Source organism: Siniperca chuatsi, linkage group LG13, assembly GCF_020085105.1.
Source record: "Siniperca chuatsi isolate FFG_IHB_CAS linkage group LG13, ASM2008510v1, whole genome shotgun sequence".
Classification (NCBI taxonomy): domain Eukaryota; kingdom Metazoa; phylum Chordata; class Actinopteri; order Centrarchiformes; family Sinipercidae; genus Siniperca; species Siniperca chuatsi.
Window position 1 is genome coordinate 29864320 of NC_058054.1, and position 15578 is coordinate 29879897.

The window sequence follows — 15578 nt, forward strand, 5'->3', positions numbered from 1 at the left end:
ACAGGGAGTGATTTTGGTCACAGCCACAGTGTGGTGTTCATTCTACACTATACAAAGGAGGGGATCATTCATGGGTCCAGATGTGGTGACAAAACTCACAGCAATGGGGTGTCCTAGAGTAGCCTGTAGTGGTTTATCGCAACGTCCCAGTTTGATGATTGATTACTGTCTCTCTCTGTCAATAAAGGCTAATGCTAAAAAAAAACCTCACAGCAATTCATAGATTTCATAGTTTTTGTGACGTCACAATAGGAACGCCCACTTGGAGGGCAAAACAGGGTTATCTTCTGCTACCCGCCAGCAATCTGAATCTGGTTTGTTTAGTCAAAATGCTAAATAGCTGTTCGATCGGATGCACTAACTGACAAGGAGACAAGTCTGGGTTGTGCTTCTACAGAATCCCGTTCAAGATAAAAAAAATACCCAGAGAGGAGGAGATTGTGGATTTGTGCTATTAGATGTGCCTCCGTCTCTGGGGAAGGCAAAGAATGGCAACCATCAAAGTAATGTTACACACGTCTTTGCAATGAACATTTCATCAATGGTAAGCACCAGTAAACATTGAGTATTTTAATTGTATTTTTAGTCATTATATTTTTACATAATTGTTCTGACATGGTTCGTTTCGTGGACCGACGCAACCAACTATAGTTACAGTGGCCTTGACAAGTTACGCTAGCTAACAGTTTTTCAGTTCAGTTTTTTCAGTTTAATTTTATTTAAATAGCGCCAATTCATAACAGAAGTTATCTCATTGCACTTTACCTATGGAGCAGGTCTAGACCGTACTCTTTATAATATATCTTTATTATATTATTATAAAGCTAACGCTGGCGGCAGTGTAAGGGGACAGATTCTCCACAAGATATATGTAAACATCGCCAGTGGAGCTCTGGCAGGGACTTACCATTTTTAGTGATTAAAATACTGTGGCGGGTGCTGTATATGGATCGCAAGTGCCCAAAACATGCAGCGTGTTCACATATCTTTGTTTTTCTTCTTTTGAGAGGTGATCTAAATATTTCTGGTTTGAAAGAGACAGAAAATTGACAGGTCTGTGCTGTCGTTCTATGGAGTGTCCACTGTTGGCCCCCAATGTTGGTATGATGCCTTCCAGGGCTCCGTGCCACATCACGTCACGTGACTGAAAACTATGAGTGGGTAGTCCTGTAACCTCAGCACTCTTGTTACCCTGTGATTCAAATAATCACGACACAGAATAACTAACGTATGGAGTGTTCAAATCACAAATGGAGCTAAGCAACTGCTAACAATGTTGATCCTCAGCTGGTTAGCTGCCAGTGTGACTGCAGTGCCCACACCAATCAAAATAAAGTACCAGTAATGTCAGTCGGAACCAAAAAATCATGCACCCTGCTGCAAAACACTAATGCAGATGGCACTCTGACCGCAGAATAGTAAATAAAACTTACATTTCTAATTTTTGGTAATTACAATTTTGAGTACACGAGTCAAAACACCAACAATATATATACTAATATATATCATTTCTTATCAAAAATGTATTTTAATTTCAGTTTGATGTGCTTTAAAATGGCTACTTCACGCAGTGATTGGTCAGCTGTGTGGAGGTGTGAAAGTAGGCATGGTTTGAATTTCTCTCTCAACTCTGTTTTCATTCTTCACACAACACTATTTCTGTCACTTTCGTGTGTGCCATTGAATGCCACACCATGAATACTTTTTATAAGAGGTCTCTTTTTCCATTTAATTTTTTTCTTTAGCTTCTTGTACAGCCCAATAAGAATCAATAGTTGTTGTTTGACTCCTTGTTGTCGTGTTGTTCTTGCTGCAATTATTCAACCTGTATTAGGAATTTCTTGCTTGCTGTATGCCACCATGTATAAAGAAACAAATGTGCTCTTGTTCTTTTTTTGCTGGTGGTTTGCTGGTTACTGCCACCTACTGATCATTTCTATTCACAACTACTCCCTGTTAACAACCCCTCCCCTCACTAAAACCACATTCGAGTGTGGTTATTCAGAACAGGTAGAAACACTGTTCGACGTGGTTGGACGACACGCTTGTTTTGGGGTTAGTCTTCAGCGTATTCGTGTAAATGTCAACAAAAGGAAGGAACAAATTGATCTCCTGGAGGACAAAACTTGAAAGGAAACCATCACATTTTTCAGTTATGTGACTATCTGGGACATTAACATTAACCTTTGACATTGACTTAATTCAGAAAACAAGCAACTGCAACAACACTGACAAGTTTTCATTACTCTGCCGCCCTCCCTCCCCCTCACTGCCAAACAGTGGCGTGCACTGGATAAAAATAATGAGGTCTCTTTTTCCCAGAACAGAGAAGTGTAAGCTGACTGGAGCACAGATACTTTTTGATTTGGCAAGAGAACTTTTTAGCTTTCATCACTGAAATAGGCTGTGATGCCAATGGCTCGCTCACTCCATAGCACTCCATCCTCGGACAGCTGAAATGGAGGGGGTTGGTGGTGGACTTTTCACTGAAAATGTAGCTCTTAACAACTTCAACAATCCTTGCAGATTTATTGTATTATGGTAATGTGGGACAGTAAAAGCTTAACTTTTTGCGCCTTCAATATCCTTAAAGGATAATTCCTTTTTTTTTAATGTGGGTTATTTCGGCCTTACTAACCAACATCATTGCTGAGTTCTTGGGATGCAGTGACATAACTGTGGAGTCCATTTGTACAGGCAACACAAGCAAACAAGTTTCTAATTTACAGTAAGTATATTTTCTGAAGCACTTATCTGGAAGAGAAACCTAAAGTAAAAGCACTACAAATGGCAGTTGCAATCGTCCATTGCACTGGACTGTGCAAGCATATGGTAAGTACTTTGAACCAGGAAGCAGCTCTGCAAAATCTAATAGACTTTTTAAACTGTAGATTTAGCGTTTTTAATATATATTTTGTTTTGGACCCTCCCTTTGACTATAACTAGTCAAAGTATGATACTCTCCCCCCAATATCTAAAAACAATATATTCATGGCAAACAAAGTGGTGAAAAATAACCACTTTCAAATGTTGAATAAAGAGCTGTTTAATAAGTGGTTGCAGCCACAGAATGAGTGAACTGGGAACAGACAGCAGATCTCTGGCTGTAATATTTTGGCCCCACTCTGGATTTCAAATAATTCAGATATACAGTATTTGAATTTGATCAGATGATGTTGAAGCCTGATATGTTTGAGATCAGATGTCTGATTGTCCATCATAATCAAATCAGTTAACATGATACATTACTGAGTCGCGTGGCCAGGCGTGTTGGAGATTTTTCCTCCAGACAGCTGTTCCAAAGAGTGCAGCAATAAATATCAACACACACATTAGCTACAGTTTGCAAACCTGTACCCGTGCCGCAGCCACAAAGCTCAGTACCAGAACCAACACGTTACTCAAAATTATCTCTAAATCAAATCAGGATCGGACCTGACCCGTTATCAAAAGGGCTCTGAGCTGCTGCTGGACAATGCAGGCAAAAGCACAGGGCTCAAAACAGCGAGAGGAAATAAATAAATGATGATACTAAATAGATAAATAAAACACAGTTTTACATGCAGATTGCGAAGGCAGAAGCATCCTCCATGTGTACGATGGAGGATTATGTTCACTTGTCTGTCATGGATGTATGAAGAGAACAGAGCAAAATGGCAGAGTAAAATGGCTAGCAGAGTGGTATTTGATGCACTAGCATATTTATGTGTTTCCTGTAAAAACAGGAAGCTAGTTAAGGACTTGATGCAGATATTGATTGGCGTTTAGCCATTAATGCATCCCCCCCGCCATGCAGCTAGCATCAGCGTGTAGCTTCCTTGAATATGGCTGGACCATCGGGACCAGTCTATGAAAGTCTAAGTCGAAATTTTTGTCTTGGTTAATGTCAAGTTGTCATAACAAAAACATCTCAAACAATGTCAACTTTGCATTAAAAGTGGCATAATTGACCAAATGACATTTAACGACAACAGCCATAAACCTTCATAATGACTCCTTCACGTTCATGGCAGGTGTCATGTCAGTCTTACCCTGAAACTCAACCCCTCATCAAGTGGACACCATCACGCCAGGACTGTAAGGCTAAAGGAACAAAGAAAGTAACTTTGCCATACAGAATAAAAATGTATTAACTAATATGTTATGTTTAATTGTATAAAAAGAGTGTGGAACTTCATGTTGTCATGCTGATGCGACAAAGCAATAGATCCTGTCAACAAGAACTGTTCTTTATGTAAAGAAATTAATGTCGTACTAAGTACAGATCACCATTTTCTGTATTAGCAAAACTATTCTGTCAGGACACCCATAATAATTTCGGATACAGTTTCAGTAGTGTAAGTCCTTGCTTGCCACTCTAATGACATATTGCCAAGAATATTTTCAACTGATCTTTTGTTGTCTTACTGTGCATCCGGAAAGTATTCACAGCGCTTCACTTTTTCCACATTTTGTTTTGCTAGAGCCTTATTCAAAACCGATTAAATTAATTATTTTCCTCAAAATTCTACAAACAATACCCCATAATGACAATGTGAAAGAAGTTTGTTTGAAATCTTTGCAAAATAGTTATAATATAGGGTTAGGGGCTAATCCAAACTTTATCTGACATATTGCATCGATTTGATATGTGAGTAATTCATCTCTCATTTTCAGGTGTACATTTGTGGATTTTCATTGATGTTAGCCCTAACAGGCTATTCCAATAATGTATCAGTTAGTGTGAATTATAAATGTTTGACGCTAATTAACTTTATTTTCATTTCTAAAACAATCAGTTATGACTGAAGGGAACAAATTTCCCATTTTTAAAAAAAACATTTTGATGTTTGATTCTGTATCTTACCAAAACATTTAAAGATACTGTTGCAGGAAAAATACAACAATAAAAATGTCTGATTAACTGGCATAATCCACTGATGGAAACACAATTCTATTGCACAGAAATTAAAATTATCAGTACGACAGATGAAATTCAGAAATTGTTAATCAGCAGTTCTGACTCATTGTGTTATAATAATAATAATAATAACATTCATCAACCTCAAATTTAATTGAGCTTCTTTGTTTTTTTTTTTTTTTACTTTACTCCTAACCATACTGTACCTGATAAAATGCTCAGCTCAACAGGTGATATTGAACAAGTTAAATAAATGCTTCCTTGCAATTAAGGACTTATTAGTTAATCATTACTGCATTTACATCACAACATGACCTCAATCAAGGGGGCACAGTTATAGCTTTTATGTACTAATTCTTATCTACTCAGCATGAAGTCAACATCACCTAATAAAGTCACTTACTCTTCATTAGCAGTGACCCTCATGACATGTCATGCCTTAACTCAAACATGAATTTATTCTTGTACATGTAGTGGAAGATGTAGTGATACATTTATATATGACTTAGACATGTAGCCTCATTATAAAGCATTACAGAAATGTCCTCAGAGAGAGAATAGTTTATTTGTGCACACATAAAACACTCACTTGAACACACACACAAACAAAACACTCACTCACTCACTCACTCACTCACTCACTCACTCACACACACACACACACACACACACACACACACACACACACACACACACACACACACACACACACACACACTGCTGTAGGCTCTTTGACTCATGGAAGCACGGGTCTGTAAAAAGCTATATTAGCACAAAGACAGCTGGATAATTTTCTGTGAATAACAACAAAGTGAAGCCTGAGCTGCTACTGTATATCTCACAGTGTTTCTTTTGTTAGAGAGCAGATGACCTTGAAAATAAATTATGCTCGTATGTTGTGCAGACATAGAGTCAAACACAGCATAGACTTGTATGCTACAAACAAAGAACTGTACATTTGTTGTCATACCTATTGCCTTATCAATGCCTTTATTTGGATTTTTCCTTCAGTTTCTTGTAGACTGGTGCATTGGAGGAAATAGCCATAGGCAAGAGAAGGAAGAACTCCCGCCCAATGTCCTTTTACTTGCAATAAACTTTATTAGAGATACTACATTTCGGTTACCTGATGAAGGTCTAAGGAGTTCTCTCTTCTCTTGCCTATGATAAAGATCCTGTAAATATGGTTAATAAAGAATTATGATAGTTCTGTACTGAGCAGGATGTTTTTCAGTGTAAATATAAATATCCAAAGTCAGTAAACTTAGTGCTCTCTAGTAGACTATGTAATGTAACAATTTATAAATTACATTTTGTACTGATATTTCTTCTTAGTTGTCCATTGACATATACACTGCTACTGATATCTGTGATGAGATCAAATCAGCTCATAATATCGGTCCCCCGATTTATCGGTCAGGCTCTATATGTGAGTACATGTATGTATTATTGTATGTATTCTTCGCTTCTTGTAAACACATATCAAAGGTTCTGAGCTGACCAGAGCAAGTCAAAGAGTGGCAGTGAATAGCAGGGCAGTGGAGTATTCCTACTGCTGGACTGACCCACCATTACTGTGATGGATCATAGTTCATGCATGAACTCTGACAGCATGACAGCAACTAATCCAACCTTTATGCAGCACTTTGAGCAGCGAGGATGCATGTGAAATCCGTCTCTGCTTTTCTAACTGCAGTTTAGAATATGCATACATTAACATGGTGAAACCAAGTGCAAAAAAACGCATTTCCTCAAATTTAAATCCAGAAATGGCCTGGGATTGATGCATTTAAATATCAGAAGTCTGTAATCAATTAAAATTAAATTATCTTAAAATTATCGTATCACAGATTGACCCCAATATCCTGGTTCTGATAGAAACCTGTCTTAAACAGAGTATACATGATTCTGATATTTCCCAGTGTATCTATAACTTGTACAGGGGTTGTATATATGAAGTGTTTTAAATGCTGTCACCATACCTCATTCCTTTGAATGTATTGCTCTGAAAGTTAACCTATCTAGTAACAATTCAATTAATGTGGTGGGTGCATACAGACAACCTTCAACTGTTTCTAGTGCAATTAATAAACTGATAGTCTTACTTGCTCAGTACAGTAACTCAGAGATGCTGGTTCTAGGTGACTTTAAACTAAACTGGTTATCAAATTACTCAAATAGTCTAAAAGAGATGTGTGACCAGTTCAATCTGTCACAGCTAATTGAGCAGACCAGACCTAATTTAAATGATCCTTTAAAATCAACATTGATAGATTAGATTCTGTTCAATAAGAGGGACAAAATTACTACTTCTGGAGATTTTGTGCTTGGCGTTAGTGACCACTGTCCTCTAGCTTGCTCTAGGATTCTTATTAAAAGAAACTCTCATAGACAGGAATGTGTGATCTTGGGAAATGATCATTCTGTATTTCTATTACTGTCAAAGGGGGTTCCACAAGGTTCAATTTTGGGTCCTGTCTGATTCACAACTTAACAGTATTACATTCCTTATTAACAAATTGTAATGCCCATCTTTATGCAGATGATACAGTTTTGTATTGTTTTGCAAATACTGCACACTCAGCCACTGAGATACTACAACAAGCCTTTGACAAATTACAAGAAGCATTTTTTAATTTGAAATTAGTCCTGAATGCAAGCAATACTAAATACATGCTATATTTTCTAGAGCCAGAGATAATATGGGCAATAGTTTTCATATTACCAGTAAGAATGGACATTGAGAGGTTTTCAGAGTACAAATATCTTGGGATCTGGCTGGATCAAAAAGTTACATTTAAATTTCACATTGACACACTTGTCAGCAAGCTGCGACAAAAAATTAGATATTTGTACAGAAACAGAGCTAATTTTCCAAAGTTCAGTAGGAAGCAGATAATTGAGGCCATCTTCTTGTCTCTCTTGGACTATGGTGATGTTATCTATAGACACGCCTCTACCTCCACTCTTAAGCCACTAGATTCAGCTTATCACTCCGCCCAAAGATTTATTACCGGTAACAGTTATTCTCGTTATATAGCATCTTGTATGAAAAGGTTGGGTGGGCATCTCTAACAGTAAGGCATTTGTTTCTATTTATTTATAAAGCCCTTAATGGCAACTTGCCACAATATATCACTTCCTTATTAAACTGGTCCCAAAATTGGTTCTCATTACTTATATTTTGTGTGTATTTATTCTGTTTTGTACTCTTGACATAATTGAAAATGAGGGCATGCCCTCTATGATTCTTCGAGATTTGAATAAAGGTTAAATGAATAAATGTTTTTTTGTAGCTGTTTCCTGTATTGTTTTGGATTTCTCCTCTCCTCTTGTGTCAGTAACTTCCTCCTTTCCCACCAGTTTGGATTGCTTGCCCCGCCTTAATTAGTTCCACCTGTGTCTTGTAATCTCCCCTCACCTGAGTATTTAGTCTGTGCGGTTTCACTTCCCCATTGTCAATTTGTCTTAGTTTATGAGCCTATGTTCCGCCCATTTCCCGTGTTTGTTCCTTATGTTTTGAACTATTTTCTTGGACCTTGCCTGTTTAATAGACTTTGGATTTTTCTGCCTGCTCCCTCATGGATTTGTTTGCCTGAGTTTGGACTGACTTTCCTGGTTTTAATCTTTGGCTGCTTGACCATCCGCCAAGCCTTTTTTCCTCATTAAATCATTGAACTTCACCAGCTCTCTGCCTCTGCAATTAGGTCCAATTCCTTGTTTTCCTTGTTGCCCTGTTTGGCACTAGTCGTGAAACCTATGGGTGACGTCACGGACACTACGCCCATGTTTTATACAGTCTATAGGTGAAACTCATTAGACAGAGATCAAATCATATTTGTCTCCTTAATTTGAGTATTTGCATGTTAAATATATGCCTAAAAATACTGTGAGGCAGACAGCATAGACATAGAATAGACAATGTGTAAATGCCACCCAAAGACATTATTTGAAATGTAACATGCATTGCAGTTTCTATGGACCTTATGTTGAGTTCAAATCATATCATACATACTTTAACTATGAGCACAAAAGGTTCATGTCAGCCTCTCCATTTTAATTCCAAGTCAAATTTCAGGAACTTCTCACAGCAACAATATATCCCACTTAACAAAAAGCTATGCAAGTGTCAAAATCTGTGGCAACATAGCTGTAAATCCATTATCCCCTAACCCTAATATTAATGCTATTCAACTAATTTTAAAAAGGAGCTTTACACTATTTATACAGTGAACAGCCTTGTCTAATGGGAGGTTCTCCTCCTGTTTTTCACATTATGCTGACATTGCATTAATAGTTCAATCAAGAATATAACTTTAACAACCCTACATATCCAAACACCAGAGAGCTGAAACTTGTCATAAAAATGTAACATGTTGCTAATGAAGTAAAATGTTACTCTGCTGTCAATGGCCTTGCAACTAAAACAACCTAATCCAACCTTTATGCAGCACTTTGAGCAGCGAGGATGCATGTGAAATCCGTCTCTGCTTTTCTAACTGCAGTTTAGAATATGCATACATTAACATGGTGAAACCAAGTGCAAAAAAACGCATTTCCTCAAATTTAAATCCAGAAATGGCCTGGGATTGATGCATTTAAATATCAGAAGTCTGTAATCAATTAAAATTAAATTATCTTAAAATTATCGTATCACAGATTGACCCCAATATCCTGGTTCTGATAGAAACCTGTCTTAAACAGAGTATACATGATTCTGATATTTCCCAGTGTATCTATAACTTGTACAGGGGGGTTGTATATATGAAGTGTTTTAAATGCTGTCACCATACCTCATTCCTTTGAATGTATTGCTCTGAAAGTTAACCTATCTAGTAACAATTCAATTAATGTGGTGGGTGCATACAGACAACCTTCAACTGTTTCTAGTGCAATTAATAAACTGATAGTCTTACTTGCTCAGTACAGTAACTCAGAGATGCTGGTTCTAGGTGACTTTAAACTAAACTGGTTATCAAATTACTCAAATAGTCTAAAAGAGATGTGTGACCAGTTCAATCTGTCACAGCTAATTGAGCAGACCAGACCTAATTTAAATGATCCTTTAAAATCAACATTGATAGATTAGATTCTGTTCAATAAGAGGGACAAAATTACTACTTCTGGAGATTTTGTGCTTGGCGTTAGTGACCACTGTCCTCTAGCTTGCTCTAGGATTCTTATTAAAAGAAACTCTCATAGACAGGAATGTGTGATCTTGGGAAATGATCATTCTGTATTTCTATTACTGTCAAAGGGGGTTCCACAAGGTTCAATTTTGGGTCCTGTCTGATTCACAATTTAACAGTATTACATTCCTTATTAACAAATTGTAATGCCCATCTTTATGCAGATGATACAGTTTTGTATTGTTTTGCAAATACTGCACACTCAGCCACTGAGATACTACAACAAGCCTTTGACAAATTACAAGAAGCATTTTTTAATTTGAAATTAGTCCTGAATGCAAGCAATACTAAATACATGCTATATTTTCTAGAGCCAGAGATAATATGGGCAATAGTTTTCATATTACCAGTAAGAATGGACATTGAGAGGTTTTCAGAGTACAAATATCTTGGGATCTGGCTGGATCAAAAAGTTACATTTAAATTTCACATTGACACACTTGTCAGCAAGCTGCGACAAAAAATTAGATATTTGTACAGAAACAGAGCTAATTTTCCAAAGTTCAGTAGGAAGCAGATAATTGAGGCCATCTTCTTGTCTCTCTTGGACTATGGTGATGTTATCTATAGACACGCCTCGACCTCCACTCTTAAGCCACTAGATTCAGCTTATCACTCCGCCCAAAGATTTATTACGGTAACAGTTATTCTCGTTATATAGCATCTTGTATGAAAAGGTTGGGTGGGCATCTCTAACAGTAAGGCATTTGTTTCTATTTATTTATAAAGCCCTTAATGGCAACTTGCCACAATATATCACTTCCTTATTAAACTGGTCCCAAAATTGGTTCTCATTACTTATATTTTGTGTGTATTTATTCTGTTTTGTACTCTTGACATAATTGAAAATGAGGGCATGCCCTCTATGATTCTTCGAGATTTGAATAAAGGTTAAATGAATAAATGTTTTTTTGTAGCTGTTTCCTGTATTGTTTTGGATTTCTCCTCTCCTCTTGTGTCAGTAACTTCCCTCCTTTCCCACCAGTTTGGATTGCTTGCCCCGCCTTAATTAGTTCCACCTGTGTCTTGTAATCTCCCCCTCACCTGAGTATTTAGTCTGTGCGGTTTCACTTCCCCATTGTCAATTTGTCTTAGTTTATGAGCCTATGTTCCGGCCCATTTCCCCGTGTTTGTTCCTTATGTTTTGAACTATTTTCTTGGACCTTGCCTGTTTAATAGACTTTGGATTTTTCTGCCTGCTCCCTCATGGATTTGTTTGCCTGAGTTTGGACTGACTTTCCTGGTTTTAATCTTTGGCTGCTTGACCATCCGCCAAGCCTTTTTTCCTCATTAAATCATTGAACTTCACCAGCTCTCTGCCTCTGCAATTAGGTCCAATTCCTTGTTTTCCTTGTTGCCCTGTTTGGCACTAGTCGTGAAACCTATGGGTGACGTCACGGACACTACGCCCATGTTTTATACAGTCTATAGGTGAAACTCATTAGACAGAGATCAAATCATATTTGTCTCCTTAATTTGAGTATTTGCATGTTAAATATATGCCTAAAAATACTGTGAGGCAGACAGCATAGACATAGAATAGACAATGTGTAAATGCCACCCAAAGACATTATTTGAAATGTAACATGCATTGCAGTTTCTATGGACCTTATGTTGAGTTCAAATCATATCATACATACTTTAACTATGAGCACAAAAGGTTCATGTCAGCCTCTCCATTTTAATTCCAAGTCAAATTTCAGGAACTTCTCACAGCAACAATATATCCCACTTAACAAAAAGCTATGCAAGTGTCAAAATCTGTGGCAACATAGCTGTAAATCCATTATCCCCTAACCCTAATATTAATGCTATTCAACTAATTTTAAAAAGGAGCTTTACACTATTTATACAGTGAACAGCCTTGTCTAATGGGAGGTTCTCCTCCTGTTTTTCACATTATGCTGACATTGCATTAATAGTTCAATCAAGTATATAACTTTAACAACCCTACATATCCAAACACCAGAGAGCTGAAACTTGTCATAAAAATGTAACATGTTGCTAATGAAGTAAAATGTTACTCTGCTGTCAATGGCCTTGCAGCTAAAACATAGTTTCACTGCTGATACTATTTGCACATTAAACAATTTCATGCATGTTTTTACTGTCTTCTTCAGCAGTCACTGCAATTAACATATCTAGACTGAAACCAAGTAGAGCCAGTTTGGGTGAAGAATTCTGTCAATTTGTCTTTATTTCTGAAACACATCTGGAGCATTCCTCTGTTTGTTGAAAACTGCATTCATCCTTAAGCATATTATTTATGCTGGGAATTAAGGACTTCAGATGTTCCTGACACAACAAATACTCCCTGACACAGCAACTTTTTCTTTTTCTTCATATGACACTACACAAAACACTTTAGGGAAACCTCCTCTTTTGGGGATCTGAGAGACACTAAAATACTGTAGGAAGCTCTTTGAACACAAACAAAGACACAACAGATACAGTACATCACTGACAACCCAGGTATTGAATCAAATAAAACAGATAAATACTGGCTATAACCAGGCAGCTTACCCATCTTAAGAAGTAAAGTTGTAGAAAAGCCACAAACGTTTGTCCTCTGACTGTAGCATCTAATGATGTGCTCACCTTGAGCCTCTTTGCTGTGTAATGTTGTGCTACATTATGTTATGCTGCCTTGGATAATCTTATGTTCCATTATTAAAGCATTATGCAAGGTTAACTGTGTTTGTTTAAAAAGCTGGAGAGAGTCACCTTACCTTTGCTGGAGTTAGTTCTTGTAAGCTCAGTGGATTTGTCCTCCAGGGCTGGAGGTTGTGTCTGGCCATTCGATCCTTGCGCTAACCCATCTGAGGAAGCCTGGCTCTGGTTCTGGGCTAGTATGGGTCTCTGGACCAGGTTCCCCTCACTGCCTGCCCTCATCAGCCTCTCTCCGATCCGCAACATGCATGAGCGATTTCCCTGCAACTCCTTTATCAAGCTGGGGCTCTTAGATCCTGCTGATCCGGGTCGACCCAGACGGGTGGAGGACTTGGACATCTTCCCTGCTGGGCTGCGCAGAGAGCTAGTTAGATACTCCAGGGTTAATCTGGGTCCCTCGTTTGCTAGTCCCTCTTTTCTTCTTCCTTTAGCTCTGCTTGCTTCTTCTTCCTTTCGTGTCTGCTGCTCTCGTTTCTGTCTGTCTTGTTTCTTGTCAGCTTCTCTTCTGTCTCTTATTTATTTCTCTCATGTATAGAAGAGGAGAAATGAAGATTGAATTATTTTGCATCCGTCAGGTTTCGTCATCCAACTGTCTTCTTCCTTTTTGGTTTTTGGAACATTTAAGATTTTTTTTGTCCTCGCAATTGTCTTCTTCTTCTGTCTGCTTTCTGTCTTTCTCTGTTTATGGACGTTGTTCTGAAGTGTTTGTGATGATGGATATAGTTTTGTCAGGTTGCCTCAGCTTTGCATTAATCTTTTTTTTTCCTACCCTCTTAATCTCCTGTGCTCTTCAGTTATTTCTGCCTTACACTGCACAACGCTGTTCTCCTGTCTTGTATCAGTCTTTCCCTTTTGTCCGCCTCCTTCATCCCTTTCAGATCCTGGTATCTCTGTACCACTGGACTGTCCCTGTGTTTACGGCAGTGATCAGTGTGCAAAGAAGTAGCTGTTCAGAGTGTACAGCCAGTTCACTCTGTGTTACTCCCTCTCTTCCTGCCGATGTCTCTCTGTCAGCAGTGTGCTCCCTTTGTGAGCCTGAATTCCTCTGGGAGAGGTCTCTGTCTCCCTGCCACCGCCTCTCTTCTCTCCCTCTCTTTTTCCCAAGAGGGAAATCTCTTTTCCTTATTTTTTTTTTAAATTCCCCCTTTGTTCTGTTCGCTCTTCCTTCAACCTCTCTTGATTCAGCTGTGTTTGCTCTTAACATGTTGGCTGTGCTATTGTCTGTTTACACCATGCTAATCCATGTTGATGTCTCAATTATCACATTAGCCTCTTTTTTGCTGTCATCCCTATACCTTTTTCCTACTTCCTTTCATGCCTCTGATTCTACCAAAATTACCATCCAATACATCTTTAATCTTCCAGTTTTCAGTAAGTGATCTTGGTGTTATTCCTTCTGACTGTTGCAGAAACAAGGGTTAGACACACTTTTACAAAAGTTGCAGATCACTACTGTGTATTCACATCTGTAATTACAGTGTTATACTTGTTTACATTTGGATTATGGATTGTGCCTTTTATCTTATGGAAACAAGATGAACATTCTTAAAATGTGCAAACAAGATGTGTATCTTGTGTGAGAATATTGGGTATGGATCTACAACCCTGTTCATCAAGATGTGAGCCTGCAGTTTTGAAAGGCTTAGAGTCCCAACAATAAGAGCAGTTCAGAAACTTGGTTCCAGTGATGTTACTTTGTCATTGTCTGCCAGTGTCTGCTGAAGCTCCCCGTGGGGGTTTGTTTCATTTTCATGTTGATTAAAGGACTGCAAAACCCAAACCTTTCATAGGCTGTGTAAAGAGATAGTTTGCTGAGTTTAAGTGCTGAGGAGTTCTGTATTCAGAAATGAAAAATGTCATGTGATGTAAAATCAACTACCTATCAAATCTTATATTATTTTTATATTATTATCTTATATATTAAATATTTGTTGATTCCTGCTGGATAGCACTATGAACAAGAGCAAAAGGAGCACAAATGCCACTGACACTTGCTGAAGTGCAAAATTTTAACCAAACCTTCCAAGATCAGACGGTCATCTGGAATATTGGAACAAACACATTCACCCTCATCTCTATCAGTTAGCACTACATTTATAGTGCACAAATGCCTCCTCTGTCTTGTGAATGACTCTTCCTTTAGGCAGGGCAGGAAATATTTAAAGAGGAATTATTACAGACATGCTGGCTTTGCAAACTTTGCAAGGCTTAAGCACAGTGGTGCTTTGAGCTAAGTTCTAACATCAGCAATAACAATGCTAACATGTTGATGTTTAGCTGCTACGTTTACCATGTTCAGCATTTTAGTTTAGCGTGTTAGCATGCTAACATTTGCTAATTAGCACTAAGACACAAAGTAGAGCTGAGGCTGATGAAAATGTCATGAAGTATTAGACAAATTAAAGCATTGACCTGATCATGGCACTAGATAAAAAGTCAGCTATTGGCATCTGTTCAGACATTAATGTTCCCCTTAGGAACAATTGTAATAACTTTGGTGATTCTCTGAGATTTTTCACTAAAAACCAAAACTGTCAATCTCTTCTTCTCCTCCTCCTCCTCTCGGCTGTTCCCTTTCAGGGGTCGCCACAGCGAATCATGTGCCTCCATCTAACCCTGTCCTCTGCATCCTCTTCACTCACACCAATTAACTTCATGTCCTCTATCTAGTAAAAACCAAAACTGTCAATCTGCTGGTGACGCTAAAAGATAAGGGTAGGAGAACTGAACCTGACCCCCAGCAAAGTGGGAGACAGGAGGTGCACGGTCCTTACCCTGATAGTCCCTACCCCCACCCCCTCTATCAATGGCAGATTGGT

The 15578-nt window shown here is 38.1% G+C and overlaps 1 protein-coding gene across 2 annotated transcripts in view; it reads right to left on the reverse strand.

Annotated features, from left to right (window-relative positions):
- si:ch211-207d6.2 (sickle tail protein) overlaps positions 1-13924 on the reverse strand; it is a 211124-nt gene extending 197200 nt beyond the window's left edge. The window contains exon 1 of one of the 2 annotated variants that reach the window (XM_044218727.1): positions 12819-13924. In XM_044218727.1, coding sequence (XP_044074662.1) covers positions 12819-13098 — 280 coding nt within the window. In that variant the 5' untranslated portion in view covers positions 13099-13924. The remainder of the gene's footprint in view (positions 1-12818) is intronic. The other variant, XM_044218728.1, reaches the window with a different exon arrangement.
- Positions 13925-15578: the final 1654 nt, after the last annotated feature.